Source organism: Pseudophryne corroboree, chromosome 3 (genome assembly GCF_028390025.1).
Source record: "Pseudophryne corroboree isolate aPseCor3 chromosome 3, aPseCor3.hap2, whole genome shotgun sequence".
NCBI classification, from domain to species: Eukaryota; Metazoa; Chordata; class Amphibia; order Anura; family Myobatrachidae; genus Pseudophryne; species Pseudophryne corroboree.
Window position 1 is genome coordinate 339,487,457 of NC_086446.1, and position 25,106 is coordinate 339,512,562.

General features: G+C 47.2%; 1 protein-coding gene across 1 annotated transcript; it reads left to right on the top strand.

Annotated features, from left to right (window-relative positions):
• Positions 1–10: 10 nt before the first annotated feature.
• Positions 11–20,073, top strand: CBX1 (chromobox 1). The gene is made up of 5 exons (XM_063959611.1): positions 11–222; positions 4,583–4,752; positions 5,720–5,894; positions 6,423–6,517; positions 19,173–20,073. The coding sequence occupies exons 2-5, from the start codon at positions 4,640–4,642 to the stop codon at positions 19,315–19,317; spliced, it is 528 nt and encodes a 175-aa protein (XP_063815681.1). The 5' UTR covers positions 11–222; positions 4,583–4,639; the 3' UTR covers positions 19,318–20,073.
• Positions 20,074–25,106: the final 5,033 nt, after the last annotated feature.

The following is a 25,106-nucleotide window of genomic DNA, read 5'->3' on the forward strand; positions in this document are numbered from 1 at the left end:
CAGTGCCCGCGCTCGGTGGCGGCAGAGCAGCAGATCCTTTTGTTTGGAGGAGCCACATTTCCAGAACCGAACCGGAGCAGGCGGGCGGCGCACGCGGCCACATACCACCCACCTGCCCGCGGCCGCCGGCATCTCCGCCCGACAACGGTCTGGCAGCGTCCTAGTGCCCCTCCCGCATTCGGACTGAGATCCCGGGCACCGACCCGCCGCCGCCCGTGACTGGTGAGAGATGCTGCAGCTGCGGCCCCGTGTGCAGTGATCACAGATCTCCCTTCCCGCTATACAACATCGTGTGCATGTGTGTGGCAGGCTGGCGTCACCTAGCTCACACCCCCCTCCGGGGCTCTGCCACCTGGGCCGGGGGCATGTGGGCACACTGAGGTGGTCTAGGCTAGCCCCGGCTGTGCGGCCACGCTGCGGTTGTCTGAGTTAGACTTGCAGTGGGTAAATGTGGGGCATAGCTGGGGTGTGCTGATCTGGGGGCATCGGGCTGCTGTAGGGATGGAGCCACCAGAGACTACTTACCGCAATAATAATAATTTTAATTTTTTTGGACCAGGAATATGTCACCTGCCAAAGGTGGGCTGGACTAAAGTGGACTGGTCTTGAATGAGCTACCCACAAGGGGTAGGTGTCCTTGTGTGAACCTATCTCGCCTGGGCAATCTGCCAGAGGTGGGCTGGCTTGGCCGCTAAGTGTATTGTACTGGATTGGGCACAAATTTAGGTGAATTGAATGCAAACTCTGTGGCAGTGTCTAGTAGTGAGTCCCTTACTATTACTTGTAGTTGTTTCTATAGGGCCACCATATTGCAGAGCCGTACAGAGAAGCATTCGGCGCAGTCCCTGCACCATTGAAGCTTGCAGTTTTTTTGTTAAAACAGACTCATTTACTATGGAAATCATTAGTTGTTATCCGAATGCAATCATTGTTTCTGATAAAGCCCAGGACGCTTTCCCATGCCTCTGGTGTTAATAAACTGCATTTTTGGTAGATTTTTATGAAAGTTTTCGTTTATTTTTGTTATTCAATCCGAGAAAAACACTATGATCACGATACTGGTACATATTTTCATCATACATAGCACAGTACCATTGCTAAGAAGGTATAATGGAAGCTGCCTTTAGTAAATATTAAATGATAACTCCTAATAAACACTGACTTTCCCCATTTCCCATAGTTTTTACAGTTCTGATCAAATCAGCTGGGTCTCTCTCCATACCCTATTCATTGTGCGCTGGACTGTAAAATAAATAAGAGACCTCAGTGATCGCGCTGAGCCAAAAAAAAAGTGGGTCCCAGGGACCCCTCACTTTTAAAAATTGGGGTCCTACCGGTCCTTTTCTGGGTCCCATCGGAATGAAGGTTTTTATTAATCTTGTTGCAAGGGGGGGGGGGGGGGGGATGGGGGTGACAGTGCTGCTGGGCTGTGTAGCATGCAGGACACCCTGTACCAGAGCTGTAACTAGACATTTTGGTGCCCCTTGGCAGAAAGTGAATTGGTTCTCTATCTCCTAGAACCTTAAGTATAGGCAGTGCGCGCCGAAGGCGCGCGCCCAAAAATTAGGGGTGTGGCTTAATGGAGAAGGGGCGTGGCCACATAATAGTACCAATTCACATTATACCACACAGTAGTGCCGCTTATACACATTGCACCAGGTAGAACCTCCTATACACACTGCACCAGGTAGAGCACGTTATACATATTGCTCCAGGTAGAGCACGTTATTAGCGCCAGGCAGAGCACGTTATTAGCGCCAGGCAGAGCATGTTATATACTTAGCGCCAGGCAGAGCATATTATACATATTGCGCCAGGTAGAGCACGTTACACACACTGAGCCAGGTAGAGCACGTTACACACACTGCGCCAGGTAGAGCACGTTATACACACTGCGCCAGGTAGAGCACGTTATACACACTGCGCCAGGTAGAGCACGTTATACACACTGCGCCAGGTAGAGCACGTTATACACACTGCGCCAGGTAGAGCACGTTATACACACTGCGCCAGGTAGAGCACGTTATACACACTGCGCCAGGTAGAGCACCTTATACACACTGCGCCAGGTAGAGCACGTTATACACACTGCGCCAGGTAGAGCACGTTATACACACTGCGCCAGATAGAGGGGCAGAGAGATAGGGGTGTGAGGAGGTAACACTGGGCTAAGTTGGGGAGGGGAATCAGTGTGTCTGGACTGACAGGGTGGTTCTAGATGGGAGGGCAGTGAGAAAACACAGTGGGCTGGTTGGGGAGGGAAGGTGGAAACACTGGGCTGGCAGACACTGTTAAGGCAGCATTAGCCTGCTGCTGTTCAGTTTCTGCCTGGCCCCGCACACTGGCTCAGCTAAATTACCTCTGCCCTGCCAGGATCTGTTCACAGGTGGCGGGTCCGACTTCATTACTCTGCTGGGTGATGTCATCTTGCGGCGGCTCCGGCATCTCCCGTATCATCTGTAATCTGGCGGGCTCTCCCCTCTCGTGGACTAGTGCAGCCGGGGAGAGGGTGAGAAGTGTGGATCAAGCCCCGGAGCGCCGCGCTGCAGCTTCCCGTCAGTCCTCTCAGCTTGTTACTGTCTGACTCCCGGCACCGCATCTTCCCGCCCAGCAGCAGCCGTCGCTGACTTCTGACCAATAAGGTCAGAGAAAAGTCAGCTAGTAACCAATCAGGCGCCAGAGAGCAATTTTAACGGAGCGCGTCCCTGGGGACCCGCCCATTCTTACAAAGTGAGTCCCCAGTCGTCATTTTGGGGTAAAAAACGCGCTATAGCGCGTTTTTGCGATCACTGGACCTGAGTTCTTCTTTGCTAATATCTTGTCCTCCGTGTTGCTGCCTGTCCCTGCATCACTGTTCTGTGCTGACTGGGATGGTATTCTATAGTATTGTATTGTACAGTGCTTTTGGGCTATCCCATACAGCACCTACTATTGGTGAACATAGTGCCAGGCCGGTCTGCCATGGTTTGACAGAAGAGTATGTTCAGCATGTCCTGCTGTCTACCTGTTTTTTTTAACATCCTGGCCAGCTTGCATTGACTAGATTAGATAGGCAAGGCATTACTGTAATGACATTTAATTACTGTGGGTGAGGTAGAAATAAGTTTTTAATAAAACGTGTGCTTAAGGATTAGTGTTAGGTTGGCTGTCCTTTATTATTCATGTATTCTTTCCCAAGGCATTAATCAAGATGCACTGTACCTGGAGTTGCATTGGATGTTGAGTGTGGAAATTTCTTTGGGCCCCTTCATTCATTGTGCAAGCAAAGTGTCTCTCCCACTATTGGACCGTGCAGTTTATATATTTTTGTGGTTAAAACATACGGGATCCGGTCTGAAGATCGACAATGTTTAGGTCGACAGTCACTAGGTCGACAGGGTTTCTAGGTCGACATGAGTTTTTCAATTTATTTTTTTCTTACTTTTTCATGCGTGGACTACGACTGGAACGGTAATCTGTGCCGAGCAAAGCGAGGCACCTTGCCCGAAGCATTGTGAGCGGACATGGTGCACTAATTCGGCTTCCCAGTCACTGTACGCAGAAACGACACCAAAATCCCAAAACCACATGTCGACCTAGAAACCCTGTCGACCTATAGTGGTCGACCTAAACATTGTCTGCCTAGACACTGTTGATTTGATGATCCACACCCAAAACATACAGTGGATACAAAGGACTTAAATCGCGTTTGACGGTTTATGGCCATCGTTTCTTGTATTGATGGTTTTGATCGTCTCACTCTCCAGCAATAGTCCATCTTTTCTTAGGTATTACAGAAAGTAATATTGAAGCCAATCATCCTGAGAGATTATGAAACCTCTTATGCCATATACAAGCTGCAGGATATGTCAGGGTGGGACCTTGATTATGACCGGTGGAGTGTTTGTTGCATGCTTCAGTGACCTTTCTCACACTATGGCTGAACTTACTCATGCAACACTAGTTCTCTCTGAAGGATTTAATGTCTGGTACATAACATGAAATTCCTTAGGGGGCTGATTCTGAATTGTGGGAGCAAAGCAAAAAAAAGCAAGTAGCATTGTACCTGGACTAACAATGTTGCAATACAAAGGGGTACAGATACGTTTCTGTTTTTGTATGCATGGTAAATACTGTCTGTCTTTGCATGAGTCCCACAAAGACTGGACCGCTTTAAGGCCCATGCACACTGGGAGATTTTGAGCTGAAAGCAGCTCACTTTTGGTGTGTTGAACTGCTTTCAGCTCAAAACCGTCCAGTGTGTATGGACAAGCGGTGAGCGTTGATGAGCGCTCCCGCTTCATCGCTGGCGGCCGCCGTTCATATGCTGGTATTACCTGTAGATGAATGGCGGGGTGAGCGGCTTTCCATAGCGTCCTGCTATGGAAAGCCGCTGACATCGTTGGACAGTGGGGGAAAACGCCCAGTGTGTATGCGCCTTTTAGTTTTACACTGAAAGTTAGATTTCAGTTTGGTCACATCCCCTCTAAATCTTTCAGCACATGTTAAATCTGCCCCACCTGCAGTGCAATATTGCTTTGCTCAAATGCACAGTTACTTGCTGATTTTGTATTGCTCACTTATTTTCCTTTGCCCCATGCAGCTAAACTGAACCAGTAAGCTGGCGACGTCTACAGGAAAAAAGCAGAACAAGAAAAAGATGGAAGAAGTAGTTGATGAAGAGGAGGAGGAATATGTTGTGGAGAAAGTGCTAGATCGGCGGGTGGTTAAAGGAAAAGTTGAATATCTGCTGAAATGGAAAGGATTCTCTGAGTAAGTGCTGTTGTACCAAAGGGTTTGTGGGTGTCTGAGACACAATGTATAACCTATACCAACCAAGGAGGCTTATTCTACAAACACTGACTGTCAAACCTGTTATCAGGACACAGCCTGTTTTTTACGGATCACTGTTATGAGCACAAGTAGATGTCTCATATCCTGTGCACTTAGACCTAACTAAACCTCAATGCCTGTCATTACTGTCCTACATAGCTGCTGTAGTTTGATACACATCCAAGCAAGGTCTAAAGCTGGGTACACACTGGAGCAACGGGCTTTCGTTCCAACAACGGAATGAATGTCTGTCAGCCCAGATTGTGTATACGCACTGGAGCGACTTTAAAGAAGGACAGAATGATCATGTTTCATCCTTATTAGCATAGTACAGGATGCTAGGGATATCGCTTGGTTTGATGTGCAGGAAATCAACCCCGAGTGCCCAACAGTAGTGACGACAAGAGTGCCCAATCCCCAGTACACACTGAGCGATGTAGCAATATAACGTTCCAAAATGCTGCAGTGTGTACCCAGCTTAGTAACCAGTCTCCCATTCCTCTGGTGCCTCTGACAGAGTAATTGGAAACTATGTTGGATACATTTTCTAATAAAGTGTATATTGCAAACTACAGCGTCTATTGGTCATCTTCAGTTGGTTCCTTTAGGGTGTCTACTTGGATTAAATGGCTTAAGTACACAAAAGTAATATTACGTTTATCAATTAAAAGAGGAATAAAGTACTGCTTCTCTGATTAGCAAAACATTGATATTTTTACTAGACCTGGGGACAGGTTTGAGACTCACAGCTGTACGCTGGTGTATGTTTGGGTTGCCTATTAAATACATCTCTGGCCTCTTCCCAGTACAGAAGAAACTCTGTAACGATTGAGAAGCAACTTCACACATTTTGAATGAAGTGTCTTGTTGGGGGGAGATTGGATGTGAATTCCTCTGGTGTTTGCAGTGAGGACAACACGTGGGAGCCAGAAGAGAACCTGGACTGTCCAGATCTGATCGCAGAGTTCTTGCAGTCGCAGAAAACCGCACATGAGTCTGATAAATCAGATGGCAAACGCAAAGCAGATTCGGACAGCGAGCTTGCAGGAGAAGAGAGCAAGCCTAAGAAAAAAAAAGAAGAGGTAAGATTATATGAAGAACCCAAATCATTAGAGGCAAAGCATACGAAGGAGGAGATTTATCAAAGCTGATTGGTTGGTACTTTATCTCCACTTCAAGCTTTGATAAATCTCCACCTTAAAATAAGGGGAAAAGACCTGGGCCTCCTTTTTGATGCATGCCTTTAATTCAAAGCAATACATAAGCATTTTGCAAGATGCCTAACACTCAGGTTCTACATATGGGACATGCTGGTAATAGATTCCAAAAAAATACTATAAATGTAGGTGTTTACACATTTACCCTCAATACTGTCTGTGTAACTGATCAGCTGGTCGTGATTATTTTAGTTGTTTATGGAAACAAAGCATTACTCAGTCATGCAAGGTTCTCATCTGTACCAACTAGCTTCACAAAATACCTGCTGCTTGTGTAGAAAATGTGTGCCCTTTATTACTATCACACTTAGGTCTGGAATGTGCATCTCCAAAGTGAAAATGTATTTTGTACCCTTTGACTACTGTAGAGATGTTTTATGTTCTCTCTCCCAGGCTGAGAAGCCTCGTGGATTTGCGCGGGGTTTAGAGCCAGAAAGGATCATTGGAGCCACAGACTCAAGTGGAGAGTTGATGTTCTTGATGAAATGGTAAGTCTCATCTCCACCTGCCCAGTGTACAGTTTGATTTGGTGACTGAGTGTGCCATTTGGCAAATTAAGGCATTCCATTAATATTCATACAAAAGTTGCCCCTTCAGTGTAGTGCGCTAAAAGACACGTAATATAATTTAGCTGATCACAGAAAGACAATGGTACGATCTGTGAAGATAATGAAAGCCTGTACATAAGATGTTTTACATTTGCAAGCAGTCTGCACTTTAGACCCTTAACATAGAATAGAATAATTTCTACCAATAGACCCATTTTCTTTTATTTCTAAGCCCATGAAAATAAAGCACATGGTTTATATGCAACGGTTCATAATATTAACTTGTGTTTTTCACACATTTCTTTAAGCTTCACCCATGTGAATATTGAGCCTACTGCAGAGATGTATGCAAACCTTACCGTTTGCATACATCTCTGATGTTTGTAGATCTGTGCATGTGCAGATCTTTTTCTGCTGCAATGGTTGTAGTGCCCAATTTTCTGGGTGTGCCAAGGCCAGTGGCAGCATCCTTGAACATAACTTTACTGGCCCCAACCAGCATGTAAACTGCTCATCCTGAGTGTTACTTACGGTATATGGCCAATGTTGATGCGGATGGTCCGATGCAGTGTTTTCGGATGCAGCAGCGGGCCAGAGAAGCAGACAGGTGGTGTCTACACGAGGGCTCCTGCGGCATTACCATATTTTCTAAATGTATCCATCATTTCTCTGACGTCCTAGTGGATGCTGGGACTCCGTAAGGACCATGGGGAATAGCGGCTCCGCAGGAGACAGGGCACAAGAATAAAAGCTTTAGGATCAGGTGGTGTGCACTGGCTCCTCCCCCTATGACCCTCCTCCAAGCCTCAGTTAGATTTTTGTGCCCGAACGAGAAGGGTGCAGGCTAGGTGGCTCTCCTGAGCTGCTTAGAATAAAAGTGTATTTTAGGTTTTTTATTTTCAGTGAGTCCTGCTGGCAACAGGCTCACTGCATCGTGGGACTAAGGGGAGAAGAAACGGACTCACCTGCGTGCAGAGTGGATCGGGTTTCTTAGGCTACTGGACATTAGCTCCAGAGGGACGATCACAGGTTCAGCCTGGATGGGTCCCGGAGCCGCGCCGCCGGCCCCCTTACAGAGCCAGAAGAGCGAAGAGGTCCGGAAAATCGGCGGCAGAAGACGATCCTGTCTTCAGATAAGGTAGCGCACAGCACCGCAGCTGTGCGCCATTGCTCTCAGCACACTTCACACTCCGGTCACTGAGGGTGCAGGGCGCTGGGGGGGCAGCGCCCTGAGACGCAATAAATCGATAAAAACCTTATATGGCTTAAATAAATGCATCACATATAACTCCTGGGCTATATGGATGCATTTAACCCCTGCCAAAACATACAGAAAAACGGATGATAAGGACGCCGAGAAAGGGGCGGAGCCTATCTCCTCAGCACACTGGCGCCATTTTCCCTCACAGCTCAGTTGGAGGGAAGCTCCCTGGCTCTCCCCTGCAGTCACTACACTACAGAAAGGGGTTAAAAAAGAGAGGGGGGCACAAATTAGGCGCAGTATAAACAATACAGCAGCTATAAAGGGAAAAACACTTATATAAGGTTATCCCTGTATATATATAGCGCTCTGGTGTGTGCTGGCAAACTCTCCCTCTGTCTCCCCAAAGGCTAGTGGGTCCTGTCCTCTATCAGAGCATTCCCTGTGTGTGTGCTGTGTGTCGGTACGTTTGTGTCGACATGTATGAGGAGAAAAATGATGTGGAGACGGAGTAGAGTGTCTGTAATAGTGTTGTCACCCCCTAGGGGGTCGACACGTGAGTGGATGTACTGTTGAAATTGCGTGACAGTGTCAGCTTTGTATAAAAGACAGTGGTTGACATGAGACAGCCGGCTACTCAGCTTGTGCATGTCCAGACGTCTCATACAGGGGCTCTAAAGCGCCCGTTACCTCAGATACAGACGCCGACACGGATACTGACTCCTGTGTCGACGGTGAAGAGACAACCGTGATTTCCAATAGGGCCACACATTGCATGATTGAGGCAATGGAAAATGTTTACACTTTTCTGATAATATGAATACCACCAAAAAAAAGGGGTATTATGTTTGGTTAGGAAAAACTTCCTGTAGTTTTCCTGAATCTGAAAAATAAAATGAGGTGTGTGATGATGCGTGGGTTTCCCCCCGATAACAATTGATAATTTCTAAAAAGTTATTGGCAGTATACCTTTTCCCGCCAGAGGTTAGGGTGCGTTGGGAAACACCCCCTACAGGGGATAAGGCGCTCACACGCTTGTAAGAACAAGGGCTCTACCCTCTCTTGAGATGGCCGCCCTTAAGGATCCTGCTGATAAAAAGCAGGAGGGTATCCTAAAATGTATTTACACACATACTGGTGTTATACTGCGTGGATGTGCAGTGCTGGGTTGGCGTGGTCGGATTCCCTGACTGGAAATATTGATATCCTAGATAAGGACAGTATATTATTGCCTATAGAGCAATTAAAAGATGCATTTCTATATATGCATGATGCACAGCGGAATATTTGCCGACTGGCATCAAGTATAAGTGCGTTGTATTCTACCAGTAAAGTGGTCAGGGATTCCAAACGGCATTTGGAAGTATTGCCTTAAAAAAGGGGATGTACCCTAGGTCGCCTCTCAAAATAAGACGCCGTATTATCAGGCGCAGTCCTGGTTGGCAAGCGGACAAAAGGGTTCCTCTTTTCTGCTCGTGACAGAGGGAGAGGAAAATGGCTGCAGAGATCAGCCAGTTCCCAGGAACAGAAACCCTTTTCCGCCTCTGCCAAGCCCTCAGTATGACGCTAGGGCTTTACAAGTTCAGGCACGGTGGGGGCCCGTTCTCAGTGAATTTCAGTGCGCAGTGGGCTCACTCGCAAGTAGACCCCTGGATCCTTCAGGTAATATTTCAGGGGTACAAATTGGAATTCGAGACGTATTCCCCTCGCCGTTTCCAAAAGTCTGTTTTACCGACGTCTCCCGCTGACAGGGAGGCAGTTTTGGAAGCCATTCACAAGCTGTATTCCCAGCAGGTGATAATTAAGGTACCCCTCCTGCAACAGGGAACGGGGTATTATTCCACACTATTGTGGTACCGAAGCCAGACGGCTCGGTGAGACCGATTTTAAAATCTAAAATCTTGGAACACTTACATACAGAGGTTCAAATTCAAAATTGAGTCACTCAGAGCAGTGATTGCAAACCTGGAAGAAGGGGACTACATGATGTCTCGGGACACCAAGGATGCTTACCTTCATGTCAAAATTTACCCTTCTCACCAAGGGTATCTCAGGTTATGGTACAGAACTGTCGCTATCAGTTCAGACGCTGCCGTAGGGATGGTCCACGGCACCCCGGGTCTTTACTGAGGTAATGACCGAAATGATGATATTCCTTCGAAGGAAGGGAATTTTAGTTATCCTTTACTTGGACGATTCCCTGATAAGGGTAAGATCCAGGGAACAGTTGGAGATCGGTGTAGCACTATCTCAGGTAGTGTTGCGGCAGCACGATTGGATTCTCAATATTCTAAAATCGCAGCTGGTTCCGACGACTTGTCTTCTGTTCCTAGGGATGATCCTGGACACAGTCCAGAGAGAAGGTGTTTCTTCCGGAGGAGAAAGCCAGGGAGTTATCCGAGCTAGTCAGGAACCTCCTAAAACCGAACCAAGTCTCAGTGCTTCAATGCACAAGGGTTCTGGGTAAAAATGGTGGCTTCCTACGAAGCAATCCCATTCGGCAGATTCCACGCAAGACTTTCCAGTGGAACCTACTGGACAAATGGTCCGGGTCGCATCTTCAGATGCATCAGCGGATAACCCTGTCACCAGGGACAAGGGTATCCCTCCTGTGGTGGTTGCAGAGTGCTCATCTTCTAGAGGGCCGCAGATTCGGCATTCGGGACTGGGTCCTGGTGACCACGGACGCCAGCCTGAGAGGCTGGGGAGCAGTCACACAGGGGAAAAAATTTCCAGGGCTTGTGGTCAAGCATGGAAACATCTCTTCATATAAACATTCTGGAACTAAGGGCCATTTACAATGCCCTAAGTCAAGCGAAACCCCTGCTTCAGGGTCAGGCGGTATTGATCCAATCGGACAACATCACGTCAGTCGCCCACGTAAACAGACAGGGCGGCACGAGAAGCAGGAGGGCAATGGCAGAAGCTGCAAGGATTCTTCGCTGGGCGGAAAATCATGTGATAGCACTGTCAGCAGTGTTCATTCCGGGAGTTGACAACTGGGAAGCAGACTTCCTCAGCAGACATGACCTTCACCCGGGAGAGTGGGGACTTCACCCAGAAGTCTTCCACCTGATTGTAAACCGTTGGGAAAAACCAAAGGTGGACATGATGGCGTCCCGTCTAAACAAAAAACTAGACAGATATTGCGCCAGGTCAAGGGACCCTCAGGCAATAGCGGTGGACGCTCTGGTAACACCGTGGGTGTACCAGTCAGTGTATGTGTTCCCTCCTCTGCCTCTCATACCAAAAGTACTGAGAATCGTAAGAAGGAGAGGAGTAAGAACGATACTCGTGGTTCCGGATTGGCCAAGAAGGACTTGGTACCCGGAACTTCAAGAGATGCTCACGGAAGACCCGTGGCCTCTACCTTTAAGAAAGGACCTGCTCCAGCAGGGGCCTTGTCTGTTCCAAGACTTACCGCGGCTGCGTTTGACGGCATGGCGGTTGAACGCCGGATCCTGAAGGAAAAAGGCATTCCAGATGAAGTCATCCCTACCCTGGTCAAAGCCAGGAAGGATGTAACCGCAAAACATTATCACCGCATTTGGCGAAAATATGTTGCGTGGTGTGAGGCCAAGAAGGCCCCTACAGAGGAATTTCAACTGGGTCGTTTCCTCCATTTCCTGCAAACAGGACTGTCTATGGGCCTAAAATTAGGGTCCATTAAGGTTCAAATTTCGGCCCTGTCGATTTTCTTCCAGAAAGAACTGGCTTCAGTACCTGAAGTTCAGACATTTGTAAAAGGGGTACTGCATATACAACCTCCTTTTGTGCCTCCAGTGGCACCTTGGGATCTCAATGTTGTTTTGAGGTTCCTTAAGTCACATTGGTTTGAACCACTCACCACTGTGGACTTAAAATATCTCACATGGAAGGTGACGATGCTGTTAGCCCTGGCTTCAGCCAGGCGTGTGTCAGAATTGGCGGCTTTATCATATAAAAGCCCTTACTTAATTTTTCATTCTGACAGGGCAGAATTGAGGACTCGTCCTCAATTTCTCCCTAAGGTGGTTTCTGCTTTTCACATGAACCAACCTATTGTGGTGCCTGCGGCTACTAGGGACTTGGAGGACTCCAAGTTACTTGACGTTGTCAGGGCCCTGAAAATATATGTTTCCAGGACGGCTGGAGTCAGAAAATCTGACTCGCTGTTTATCCTGTATGCACCCAACAAGCTGGGTGCTCCTGCTTCTAAGCAGACGATTGCTCGTTGGATTTGTAGTACAATTCAGCTTGCACATTCTGTGGCAGGCCTGCCACAGCCAAAATCTGTAAAAGCCCATTCCACAAGGAAAGTGGGTTCATCTTGGGCGGCTGCCTGAGGGGTCTCGGCTTTACAACTTTGCCGAGCAGCTACTTGGTCAGGGGCAAACACGTTTGCTACATTCTACAAATTTGATACCCTGGCTGAGGAGGACCTGGAGTTCTCTCATTCGGTGCTGCAGAGTCATCCGCACTCTCCCGCCCGTTTGGGAGCTTTGGTATAATCCCCATGGTCCTTACGGAGTCCCAGCATCCACTAGGACGTCAGAGAAAATAAGATTTTACTTACCGATAAATCTATTTCTCGTAGTCCGTAGTGGATGCTGGGCGCCCATCCCAAGTGCGGATTGTCTGCAATACTTATACATAGTTATTGTTAACTAAATCGGGTTATTGTTGTTGTTGTGAGCCATCTTTTCAGAGGCTCCTTCGTTGTTATCATACTGTTAACTGGGTTCAGATCACAAGTTGTACGGTGTGATTGGTGTGGCTGGTATGAGTCTTACCCGGGATTCAATATCCTTCCTTATTATGTACGCTCGTCTGGGCACAGTATCCTAACTGAGGCTTGGAGGAGGGTCATAGGGGGAGGAGCCAGTGCACACCACCTGATCCTAAAGCTTTTATTCTTGTGCCCTGTCTCCTGCGGAGCCGCTATTCCCCATGGTCCTTACGGAGTCCCAGCATCCACTACGGACTACGAGAAATAGATTTATCGGTAAGTAAAATCTTATTTTCTCTAGCATCCATAAGTGATATTGGGGAGACTTATTAGTACGATGGGGTATAGACAGGGTCTAAAGGAGCCGGTGCACTTTAAATTTCTTCAACTGGGTGTGCTGGCTCCTCCCCTCTATGCCCACTCCCACAGGCAGTTTAGAAAAAAGTGCCCTCAGGAGAGGATGCACACCTCTGCAGCTCCAGAGAGTTTTCTTCAGTTTATTTTAAATCTTTATTATTTTCGGTATGATGTTTGGCCAACAGCATACCTGCACCGTGGGAGTTGTGAGGGGGAGAGGCGGTCACCGGCCTTGTGAGGTGTCAGAGCCGCTTCCCACTGCAGGACCACCGTCCTGAGAGGTTGTTCTACAGGGGGGGCACTGCGCCTTGGCGGTCACAATCGCAGCACGCCGCACACACCCCTAACAGTAGCCTGAAGGTTACAACAGTGGTGAGTACAAACCGGGGGCCCCGCTAGGGGAGGCATACTGGACTCTTCTGGGGGGGGGGGGACCCGCTATAGCCCTCTGTGTACACTGGCTAGCGGTGGCTTAAACTAGCACTTGTGGGATGTTTTTGAGTTATTTGGGAGACATTGCCAGTATAAAAAAACACTGTAGCTCCAGCGCCATTGGTGGGGCGGAGCTACCTCAGAGCGGGACCAGCGGCATTTTGGCGCCTTCCTCTTACAGCTGCAGCAGCAGGCGCACACACAGTTCCTCCAGACACTCCGGAAACGCTGGAAAACTGGTATAGGGTGTAGCAAAGGGGGAGAGCCGCAATTGTACACAATCTGTGTCCTATAAAGTACAGTAATCATAGGTGTTTCACTGTGATATAACCGCTTACAGCCTCACTGGGGTATGATAGTCTCATCTCTCTCGATCTCCCTCTCACATACAGTAAGGCAGGCTTGCTAATTTATTACTTGTCTGGGTGTATGTTATGTGTATGTAACTGTGTTTTACTGTGAACATGGGTAAACACAAATTATGCAGTGTTGTGTCACACCAGATTCTCTCCCTCGACATCTGATTCTGTATCCTGTGAACAATGCAGCCAATCTTCACAACTCGGTGAGGGGGGGGGGGGGGGGAGGGAGAGAGAGCCTTCCTGGCTAGGTGCCATTAAAACTATGATGTCTAATATGTCATCACAACTCACTGCTAATGCTCAAAAAATTCAGCTACTACAGCAGGCTTATTGCAGACCTAACCTAGCTGCCAGGGCAGATGTTACACGGCCCCCCTTCTCTAACTCAGTACCACAAAAGTGTGGTTTACCTGCCTTACTCTCTGATTCAGATGAAGTTTTACAGGAGGATGGGGAGAACTTGGATTCCGTTAGAGGGGATTCCCCTTCTGCTCAGGTTATTGAACCCCTCATTCTACCTATACGGGATGTGTTAAAACTCCCTCTAGAGGACGCTGCATCACAGCAGTCGTTTTTCTTCACACAGAACAAGCCTAGTGTCACTTTCCCTGATTCTGCAGAGTTAGATGACCTATGACCTATTTAAATTAGCCTGGAAAAATCCAGGCAAAAATACAAAGTGTCAAAAGATTTTTGCACATTTTACCATTTGCTCCTGAAGGTAGGAAATTCTGGGAAGAACCCCCGGCGGCTGACATATCAGTCTCTCCACTGTCTTAAAAGGCGGTGCTGCCTGTCCCGGACTCCTTTACAGTAAATGACCATAGGGACAAAAAAATAGAGACTACACTAAAGTCTATCTACACAGCAGCAGGTATATCACAAAGGCCGGTCATAGCAGGTTGCTGGATGACCCATGCCATTCATACGTGGGCTACTCAAATTCAGGAGGGCCTCTCCGGGGATATGTCCCTTGTCACTACAGTGACTCTCCTAAAGCACATTCAGGACATTGCACGTGTCCTGTGTGACTCTCTCAATGAGATAGGTTATATTAATGCTAGTAGGACCTCTGCCATGGCAGTGTCTGCGCGCAGGGCCTTGTGGTTGCATCAATGGATAGCGGACGCAGAGTCCAAGCGCAATGTGGAATCTCTCCCCTTTACTGGGTAATGTCTCTTTGGGTTTAGTTGTATACGTGGATTTTTAAGGTTACTGCGGGGAAATCCACGTCTTTCCCATCTGGGGTCCCGCCGGCTAGGCTTTCCTACCCGGGGCCATCTGTTCAGTCCTTTCGGTCTAACAGATTATGACCTAGGGCCAGAGGTACCTCCAGTGCGGCTAGAGGCACCAGAGGTAAGAAAAGAAAACCTACAAGCACCGGTTCTCAGGAACAGAGCACCAGTTCTGCTTCCACAAAGTCCTCAGCATGATGGTGCCCACCCACCCCGAGGGGATCTCGAGGTGGGAGCTCGGGTACGTTAGTTCAGCTGCCTCTGGGGGAGTTCCTGCCAGGATACCTGGGTCAAGGACCTCATTTCTCAGAGCTGCAAGCTGGAGTTCGACAGTGCTCCTCCCCAACGATTTTTCAAATCAAGCTTACCAGCTTTGGAGGATACGCAAGTTACATTGCAAAAGGGCATCCAAAAGTTGGTCCATTCCTACGTCATTGTTCCAGTACCAATACAATAGGGAAAGTGTTATTACTCCAACCTGTTTGTGGTACCGAAACCGGATGGTTCAGTAAGGCCCATTTTGAATCTAAAGTTCTTGAACCCTTACCTAAGGGTTTTCAAGTTCAAAATGGAATCCTTGCGAGCGGCGATTGTGGGCCTGGAAGAACAGGAATTCATGGTCTCCCTGCATATCAAGGATGCCTGTCTCCATATTCCGATTTGGCCACCTCAATCAGGTTTATCTGAGGTTTGCCCACCTGGATGATCACTACCAGTTCCAGGCGCTACCCTTCGGCCTGTCCACAGCTCCGAGGGTGTTCACGAAGGTAATGGAGATGATGTTCCGGGTCCAGGGGGTCAATGTTGTCCCTTACCTGGACGATCTCCTGATTAAAAGCAAGATACAGGGAGCTTTCATTGCTCCATATCGACCGCACTAGCCAACTTCTGTCGCACCATGGGAGGATTCTCAATTTACAGAAGTCCCACCTGGAGCCAACTCAGTGGCTCCTGTTCCTGGGGATGTTACTGGATACTGTGGCCCAGAAAATGTTCCTCCCAGAGGACAAGGCGAGAACACTTCAGGAGATGGTCCGCATGGTTCTCCGACCTGCTCGAATATCCATCCCATCTTTTGCATAAAACTGTTGGGCAAGATGGTTGCCTCATATGAGGCGATCCAGTATGGTAAGGTCCATGCAGAACATTTCAATTGGATCTCCTGAGCAAATGGTCCGGATCACATCTGGAAGGCCGAAGTTTTGGGATTCAGGATTGGATCCTCCTCACGATGGATGCGAGTCTGAGAGGATGGGGAGCTGTCACCCAAGGGGCTCATTCCAGGGCAGGTGGTCAGCCCACTAAGCCCTCCTTCCGATCAACATTCTGTAACTCCGGGTGATCTACAATGCTCTGCTTCCGGCCTCTCCTTTATTCGGGGATCACACGATCCAGGTGCAGTCGGACAACGCCACGGCGGTGGCGTACATCAGTCGGCAAGGAGGGACAAAAAGCAGGGCCTGCATGCGAGAGGTGTCAAAGATACTCCTCTGGGCAGAAAGAAATGCAAGAGCAATGTCTGCAGTCTTCATTCCGGGAGTAGGCAACTGGGAAGCGGATTTCCTGAGTAGTCACGATCTTCTGAGAGTGGGGGCTCCACCATCAGGTGTTTCAGCAGATCATCGACCGGTGGGGCTGCCCACAAATCAACTTGATGGCTTCTCGACTCAACAAGAAGCTTCATTGGTATTGCTCCCGAACCAGGGACCCTCAGACGAGGGCAGTGGATGCACTGACGTCGCCTTGGCCTTACCGGCTGGTCTACCTGTTTCCTCCGATTCCATTGCCCCAAGGGTGCTAAAGCGAATCAGAAATCAAGGAGTCCAGGCAATTCTGATCTATTTTCTGGACATGTCCGTTGAAGACCTTTGGCCTCTACCACTAAGAAAAGATCTTCAACAAGGACCGTTCGTCTACCCGGACTTACAGCGACTTCGTTTGACGGCATGTAGGTTGAGCGGAACATCCTAGCTCACAAGGGCCTTTCCAAAAAGGTAATTGCTACAATGGTTCAGGCCAGGAAACCTGTGACATCAAAACACTATCATCATATCTGGAGAAGATATGTCTCTTGGTGCGAGGACCGCACGTACCCGCCTGCGGAGTTCAGCTTGGGACGTTTCCTGCAGGCTGGTGTGGGCAAGGGCTTACGTCTGAGTTCTGTTAAGGTCCAGATTTCCGCTCTCTCCATCTTCTTCCAGAAGAAATTGGTAGTGTTGCCAGAAGTTCAGAACATTTTGCAAGGGGTACTTCACATAAAACCTCCTTTTGTGCCTCCCAGAGCACCCTGGGATTTGAATGTTGTGTTGGAGTTCCTACAGTCCTCCTGGTTTGAACCACTGATGGCGGTAGAAGACAAGTAAATGACATGGAAGACGGTGATGTTGTTGGCCCCCGGCTTCTGCTAGGCGTGTCTCAGAAATGGGGGCCTTATTGTGTAAAAGTCTCTACTTGGTCTTTTACGAGGACAGAGCGGAGCTCAGGACTAGGCAGCAGTTCCTGCCAAAGGTCGTCTCTGCGTTCCACTTGAATCAACCTATTGTGGTTCTGGCACTTCTGCTCCTCCGGAGGCATTGGATGCTGTATGAGCCTTGAAGATTTATGTCCAGAGAATGGCTCAGATCAGAAAGACAGATTATTTGTTCATGCTGTATGATGCACAGAAAAAGTGTTGCCCTGCTTCAAAGCAGTCTACTGCTCGTTGGCTTAGGCTTACTATCCAACAGGCCTATGTGTCGACAGCCTTACCTGTTCCACAGTCTCTGAAGGCCCACTCTAGGAGATCAGTGGGGTCTTCCTGGGCGGCTGCCCGTGGAGTCTCTGCTTTGCAGCTCTGCCGAGCTGCTACCTTGTTGGGGAAGAACACCTTTGTGAAGTTCTACAGGTGTGATACCCTGGCCAGAGGATTCCCAGTTTGGGCAGGTGGTGCTACAGAAGTCTCCGCACGTTCTGGAAGCTTTGGGACGTCCCCATCGTACTAAGTCTCACCAATATCCCTTATGGATGCTAGAGAAAATAGGATTTTAATTACCTACCGGTAAATCCTTTTCTCGTAGTCCATAAGGGATATTGGGCGCCCGCCTCAGTGCGTTGACTTTTCTGCAGGTTCTTCTCTATGGTTACCTGTTCAGCTGTTGCTGTTTTGTTACTAGCCATTGCTCGTAGTTTTATGTTCGTGGTGTGCTGGTATGTAAATCTCACCACTCTTTGTTATCATATTTCCTTCTCTCATATATGTCCTTTCTCCTTCGGGCACTATTTTACCTATAACTGCCTGTTGGAGGGGGCATAGAGGGGAGGATTCAGCACACCCAGTTGAAGAAATGTAAAGTGCACCAGTTCCTTTGGACCCCGTCTATACCCATCGTACGAAGTCTCCCCAATATCCCTTATGGATGCTAGAGAAGATAAGATTTTAATTGCCTACCGGTAAATCCTTTTCTCATAGTCCATATGGGATATTGGTGCCCGCCTCAGTGCGTTGACTTTCTGCAGGTTGTCTTTTCTATGGTTACCTGTTCAGCTGTTGCTGTCTTGTTACCAGCCATTACTGGTTGTATTATGTTGGTGGTATGCTGGTATGTAAATCTCACCACTCATGGTTATGTTCCCTCTCTCAAGTATGTCATTTCTCCTTCGGGCACTGTTTTACCTATAACTGCCTGTAGGAGGAGGCATAGAGGGGAGGCGCCAGCACACCTAGTTAAAGAAATTTAAAGTGCACTGTCTCCTTTGGACCCTGTCTATAGCCCATCATACTAAGTCTCCCCAATATCCCTTATGGATTTACCGGTAGGTAATTAAAATCCTATTTTTGTACGGGACTAATATTCCTGAGATTACAGCCTATTGTATCGCTAGGAATTAGATTACCTAAATGTTAGTACCCTAATAATGAAGTCTTACTGGAGACTTCCCTGCTGTGGCTGGATAGCCCAAGCCAAGGTGCTGTGTTTTCCCACTTATGACCATAATGGAAATATTATCATGAATATTGGTACAGCCCACACAATGACTGTTTCTAGTGTATGTGAAGGGTGCTAAGATAACATGCACAGACTAGATTAACCCTTCACCTTATCAATATTATGTCTCCTGGATTCTAACTTTAATAACAAAGCCGTATGTACCGAATAGGGGAAAGCAGTCCTAACTCCTAACCAGATTAATGTTACTGGATTTTCTTCAGCTTCTCTATGCAGCGTTCGACACCTAGCTTATGTGCATATCTTGAAACCAATATGCAATAAATATGACAGACAGAATGGTACATTATAACATTTCCATATATTACCTGCAGGAAAAATTCAGATGAAGCTGATCTTGTCCCAGCAAAGGAAGCCAATGTGAAGTGTCCCCAAGTTGTGATCTCTTTCTATGAAGAGAGGCTGACGTGGCACTCCTACCCCACCGAGGATGATGACAAAAAAGAAGACAAAAACTAAATGCCCCATACAGCTGGTATTACTGATAGTGATTGGGGGAGGGGAGGGCAACTGCAGGAATCCGTCTTTCCTGCAGCCATAAATAAAGGGGATTCATGAGTGTATCCCAGGAGAACACTGCACCCTACACGCCTTTCCTACTAGTGTTACAAACTCTAAATTTTTACTGAGTAGCATGTAATGTTTGGCTATTAGTGATATGTCTGTCAAAAAGACGCTGAGGTCGCTTGGGATGGGCGGGGGGGGGGTGAAAAGAGAACTTTTTTTTTTAACTATATATTTTAATCATGGAATGAAACAAAAATACTGTCACCAAAAGACAAAGAAGATGTATTCTGTTTATTGACATCCATTCAGTGTCAGGCTCCTCTTCAGGTGGTTGCAAGAACCTTTCAAAGCTAACTTGTACCTAATATATGGGGAATATGGAGATGTCCCAACGTTTAGCTGATTGGAGGTGCACCTTTTGAAGGGGTGTAATGCGGCATTTGTGTATTTTCAACCAGTTACTTGGAGAAGGTGCTGTTCGTGTGGTTTTTAAATTCCCAAGCAGGAAGCCTATGGGAGGCTGGGGGTCTCTCTTGAGATCTTGGTTACTTAAGGGCTCCTGTACAGAAAATAATTGTATAAACCTGTCAACTTTGTAGTCTGTTTTTAAAAGCATGTGTTTTAAGTCTGTGAGAACTTTTACCATAAGTAAATATTAGGCAGCATTTTGTTAGTCAGTCGTCCTAATAAAACTTTAGATTTATAAAATCTTCTGTCACGCATAAATTATTTAGTAGCATTGCATTTCTGCTGGACAATACTCTGGTCACAAATGGCTCCACTATGATTGTAGGTCAGTGGTTCTCAAAACTCTGTCCTCTGGACCCCAAACAGGTCACATTTTCCATGTCACCTAGCAGGTGCACAGCATAGGTGTATTCATTACTCACTGATAGTTAGATCCACAGGTGGAGCTAATTATTTGACTTGTGATTCTGTCAGGAGACCTGGAAAACATGAGCTGTTTGGGGTCTTGAGGACCACATTTGAGAATCTATGTTGTAGATAAATGCAAAGGATCTAATGGCATCACTGAGTAATGAGGCACTTTATGCTTTGTCTTATTGTTGGAGCTTCATTCTACTGGATTCATCAACTGTTCAGCATTTTTTTTTCTATTGTGGTATAAAATAATTTTCTCTATATAGACTTACCAATGGTTAGACTTTTCACCCATTCATGACCAAACCATTATACATGTTTTTCATTGAGGGTTTTGCAAAAATACCTTGTTAAATTTTAAACACACGTCAGTAAGTGTTGTATAAGAAGATACATTTTTACTAAATAGATGCTGATAAAAGCAGTATTTTAATAATACAAGTTCCATGTGGAGCCTCTTGCCTGCTTCCTTACTTAATGAAATCACCGGTGTGGGACATGTTGGCTTTTGTTTTGTTTCTCGTGCCTCTGTGATGTCACTTGGTTTTAGTAAAATGTGAGGCTGCCTTCACTGTATATAAGGGGGTACATTTACTAAGATGGGAGTTCTATTTAAGATGGGATGTTGCCCATAGCAACCAATCAGATTCTACTTCTCATTTATCTAGCACCTTCTAGAAGATAAAACCTGAAATCTGATTGGTTGCTATGGGCAACATCGCATCTTAAATAGAACTCCCATCTTAGTAAATTTACCCCAAGGTGTGGTGATTAAATAATGAGACCGTACTTGTAAAAATAAACAATACTGTGTGAGTTAAAAGGGAGTGAGGAAATATTGACCTTGGACTATCCCAAAATGGTTTTGCCCTTCTTGCACAGATAGTTTTTGGTCACACAGCGTTCAAAGAAGTTGTGTTTTTTCCAGTGCATCATAAAAATGTGAAGTTTAAAAGTAGCGCAACGTACTAATCTACATTTTTAGTAAAATTGAAAACGCCCACCAAATTTTTCCCTATACTAACCGAGGCTTACTGGGTAGATTGTCACGTGCACCTGTGTTTGAGTGGCACAAAAGATTTAGTGATTGTCGTGAGGATGTCAAAGATGAACATTCAGAAGGGCTTACAAATCAAGAAGGAATGAAAATGTGGAAAAACAATGAGAATTGTTCAAATTGACCATCAACTCCGCATCCAAGTTCTGGCAGAAATAGTAAATATTGACCGTGAAACTGTTTTGCATCAAGAGCTTAACACAACAGATGTTTGTGCTAAAGTTGCATACACACTAGATGACGTCGCTCTCAGCGATGTCGTCTAGTGTTTCCCCTCCCGGGCCGGGTGGTTGGCGGCTGCTCGTACACACTAAGCGATATGACCGTTCATATCGCTCAGTGATGTCACGCAGCGGCCGGCCGTGCAGGCAGCTCCTGGACGACAGTTCAGATCGAGCATGTATGAACTGCTGACACCAAGGGTCGTTAACGACCCGCGGTGCCGTGCATCGGCTGCCGTCGCTGGTATACACACTTGCCGAGAAAGTGAACGTCCTTGCTCATGAAGGAAGAACATGAGCGACGTCGTTCATTTTATTGGAAAGTGTATGCACCTTTACAGGTGAAACTCAGAAAATTTTAATATTGTGCAAAAGTTCATTTATTTCAGTAATTCAACTTAAAAGGTGAAACTAATATATTATATAGACTCATTACATGCAAAGTGAGATATTTCAAGCCTTTGTTTGTTAGAATGTTGATGATTGTGGTTTACAGCTTAAAATACCAAATCTCAGATATTACATAAAATCAATAAAAAAGGATTTTAAATACAGAAATGTCGGCCATCTGAAAAGTATAATCAAGCATATGTACTCCGTACTTGGTTTGGGCCCATTTTGCATGAATGACTGCCTCAATGCGGTGTGGCATGGATTCTATCAACCTGTGGCACTGCTGAGGTGTGAAGGAAGACCAGAATGTTTCAATAGCGGCCTTCAGCTCTTCTGCATTGCTCGGTCTCATGTTTCTCATATCTCTCTCTTCAATGCCCCATAGATTCTCTGTGGGGTTCAGGTCAGGCGAGTTTGCTGGCCAATCCAGCACAGTAATTCCACGGTCATTCAACCAGGATTTGGTACTTTTGGCAGTGTGGGCAAGTGCCAAGTCCTGCTGGAAAATGAAGTCAGCATCTTCATAAAGCTTGTTTGCTGAAGGAAGCATGAAGTTCTCTAAAATGTCTTGGTAGACGGCTGCGTTGACTGTGGACTTAATAGAGAACAGTGGACCAACACCAGCAGATTACATGGCTCCCCAAATCAACACAAACTGTGGAAACTTCACACTGGACTTCAAGCATCTTGGATTGTGTGCCCCCATTCTTCCTCCATACTCTGGGAACTTGGTTTCCAAATGAGATGCAAAATTTGCTCTCATCAGAAAAGAGTACTTTGGACCACTGTGCAACAGACTAGTTCTTTTTTTCTTGTTGGGAAAAGGCCATTCAAAAGTGTGGGGGAGCTTCAAAAGGAGTGGACTGAGGCTGGAGTTGGTGCATCAAGAGCCACCACACACAGACGGATCCTGGACATGGGCTTCAAATGTTGTATTCCTCTTGTCAAGCCGCTCCTGAACAACAAACAACGTCAGAAGTGTCTTACCTGGGCTAAAGAAAAGAGAGAACCTATGGTGCATTGCCAAGAGAAAGATGAGACATGAGACCAAACAATGCAGAAGAGCTGAAGGCCGCTATTGAGGCATTCTGGTCTTCCATAACAGCTCAGCAGTGCCACGGGCTGATAGAATCCATGCCACGCCGCATTGAGGCAGTAATTTATGCAAGAGGGGCCCAAACCACGTACATATGCATGATTATACTTTTCAGAGGGCAGACATTTCTGTATTTAAAATCCTTTTTCTCTTACGTCCTAGAGGATGCTGGGGCCCACATTAGTACCATGGGGTATAGATGGGTCCACCAGGAGCCATTGACACTTTAAGAGTTTGAGAGTGTGGGCTGGCTCCTCCCTCTATGCCCCTCCTACCAGACTCGGTTAAGAAAATGTGCCCGGAGGAGCCGGTCACAGCTAGGGGAGCTCTCCAGAGTTTCCCTAGAAAAGTTTTATTTAGCGTTTATTATTTTACAGGGAGGTTGCTGGCAACAGCCTCCCTGCGTCGTGGGACTAAGGTGGGGGAGTAGTGTCCGCCCTGCGGGGTCAGAGCCACTTACTCCGCTGACAGGACACTAAGCTCCTGAGGGGTACGATCGCTCCCCGCCGCAGGGTATCGCTTGCCCCAGCAGCATGCCACCACCCCTTTACAGATCTGAAGAATCAGTAGCGAGTGAGACACTGACCCCCCAAGCAGAGGGGGGGGGGGGGGCGGGCGGTCAGTGTGAAGAAGGCGGAAGCAGGGTAGAAGCGCTTGGGAGGCTTAGTGGTACATGGTGCAGCGCTGTGAGGGGTGCCCTGAGCAAGCGCTACACCCTACACTGGTCCCAAAGCCTGTCGGGGTCCTCTGATCTCAGCCAGCACTCAATCCTCAGGCCAGTATAATCAGTGGAAGAGCGGGAAGACAGTGCCATTTTGGGGGCGGAGTTTCTCCTCAGAGCGGACCCAGCAGCATTCAGCGCCATTTTCCTGCCTACACGGCGCTGAGCAGGAGAAACCGGTCCCTCCACAGCAACTCCAGCTATCTGTAAACGGTACCAGGGGGTTGTAGAAGTGTGTGTGGGGGGGGGGGGGGGGGGGGGTTTACGACTGTATCCTATTAAGGTGCACAGTCAGCGCTGACCAGAGGTCTCCCTTTGGTTAGAAGCGCTGTGTGTGGGTTGGTTCCAATCTCTGTGTCTCTCTTGCCATTCTTTGGGGGGAAACTCTGTCTGCCCTCCCCTGTGTGTGTGTGGAGTGTTTGGTGGTCTCCTTTAGCTATGTCCAGGGACACTGTTTCATATGCTGCGGAGGATATGTCCTCCCATGATGATCCCATTCCATGTAATCAGGATAGCACTGGTTTAGCACAGATTCCAGCAAGGGAACCTGAGTGGTTTTCCTCTATCAAATCTTGGATTTCTCAGATTTTAGACAGGGTTGCAAGTAATGAATCTGCAACCCAGGTATTACAGAACACTATGGCCCGATTCTGGTAACTCAGAACGCTCTGCTATATACCCCCACAAACGTGCGCTTGTTCATGTCATGCAAGATGACACGGATAGTGATTCTGACACCACATACTCATAGGGATGTGTTGCGGGAGTCTGCAAAGGGGCTACAATTGATGATAGAGGCTATCAGGGATGTGTTGAATATTAATGATACCACATCTGAGCAGGTTAAGGAGGCTTTTTTCACTGAAAATAAGAAAGCCTCGCTAACCTTCCCTGCGTCAAAGGAATTAAATGCTATATTTGAGACAGCATGGGAAAACCCTGAGTAAAAAATACAGATCCCTAAAAGGGTCTAGGTGGCGTTCCCTTTCACTGAGGATAGAAATAAATGGGAAAACCAGCCAATTGTTGACACATCTGTGTCCAGACTCTCAAAAAAGGTGGTTTTTACCTGTTCCGGGATCTACCGCCTTAAAGGAGCCAGCTGATCGTAAAATTGATAACACACTTAAATCAATGTACACCGCTTCGGGGGCCATATTACGTCCTACTATTGCTAGTGCATGGATTGCAAAAGCTATAGTAAAGTGGTCAGGCACCTTACTTGAGGATTTGGATACGATGGATAAGGGTGATGTTGAATTGTTTTTGCGTGACATTCACGATTCAGCAGGTTTCTGGGTAGAATCCATGAAAGACCTGGGTTCCATGGCTGCAGGAATCTCTTCCATGTCTGTTACAGATTGTCGGGGA

What these genes read in the sequence shown, in the direction of transcription:
- CBX1 (XM_063959611.1), top strand. Translation starts at nt 4,640, where the DNA reads ATGGAAGAAGTAGTTGATGAAGAGGAGGAGGAATATGTTGTGGAGAAA. An exon ending in AAATGGAAAGGATTCTCTGA is followed by an intron (nt 4,753 to 5,719) that starts GTAAGTGCTGTT and finishes TGGTGTTTGCAG; the next exon opens with TGAGGACAACACGTGGGAGC. An exon ending in TTGATGTTCTTGATGAAATG is followed by an intron (nt 6,518 to 19,172) that starts GTAAGTCTCATC and finishes TATTACCTGCAG; the next exon opens with GAAAAATTCAGATGAAGCTG.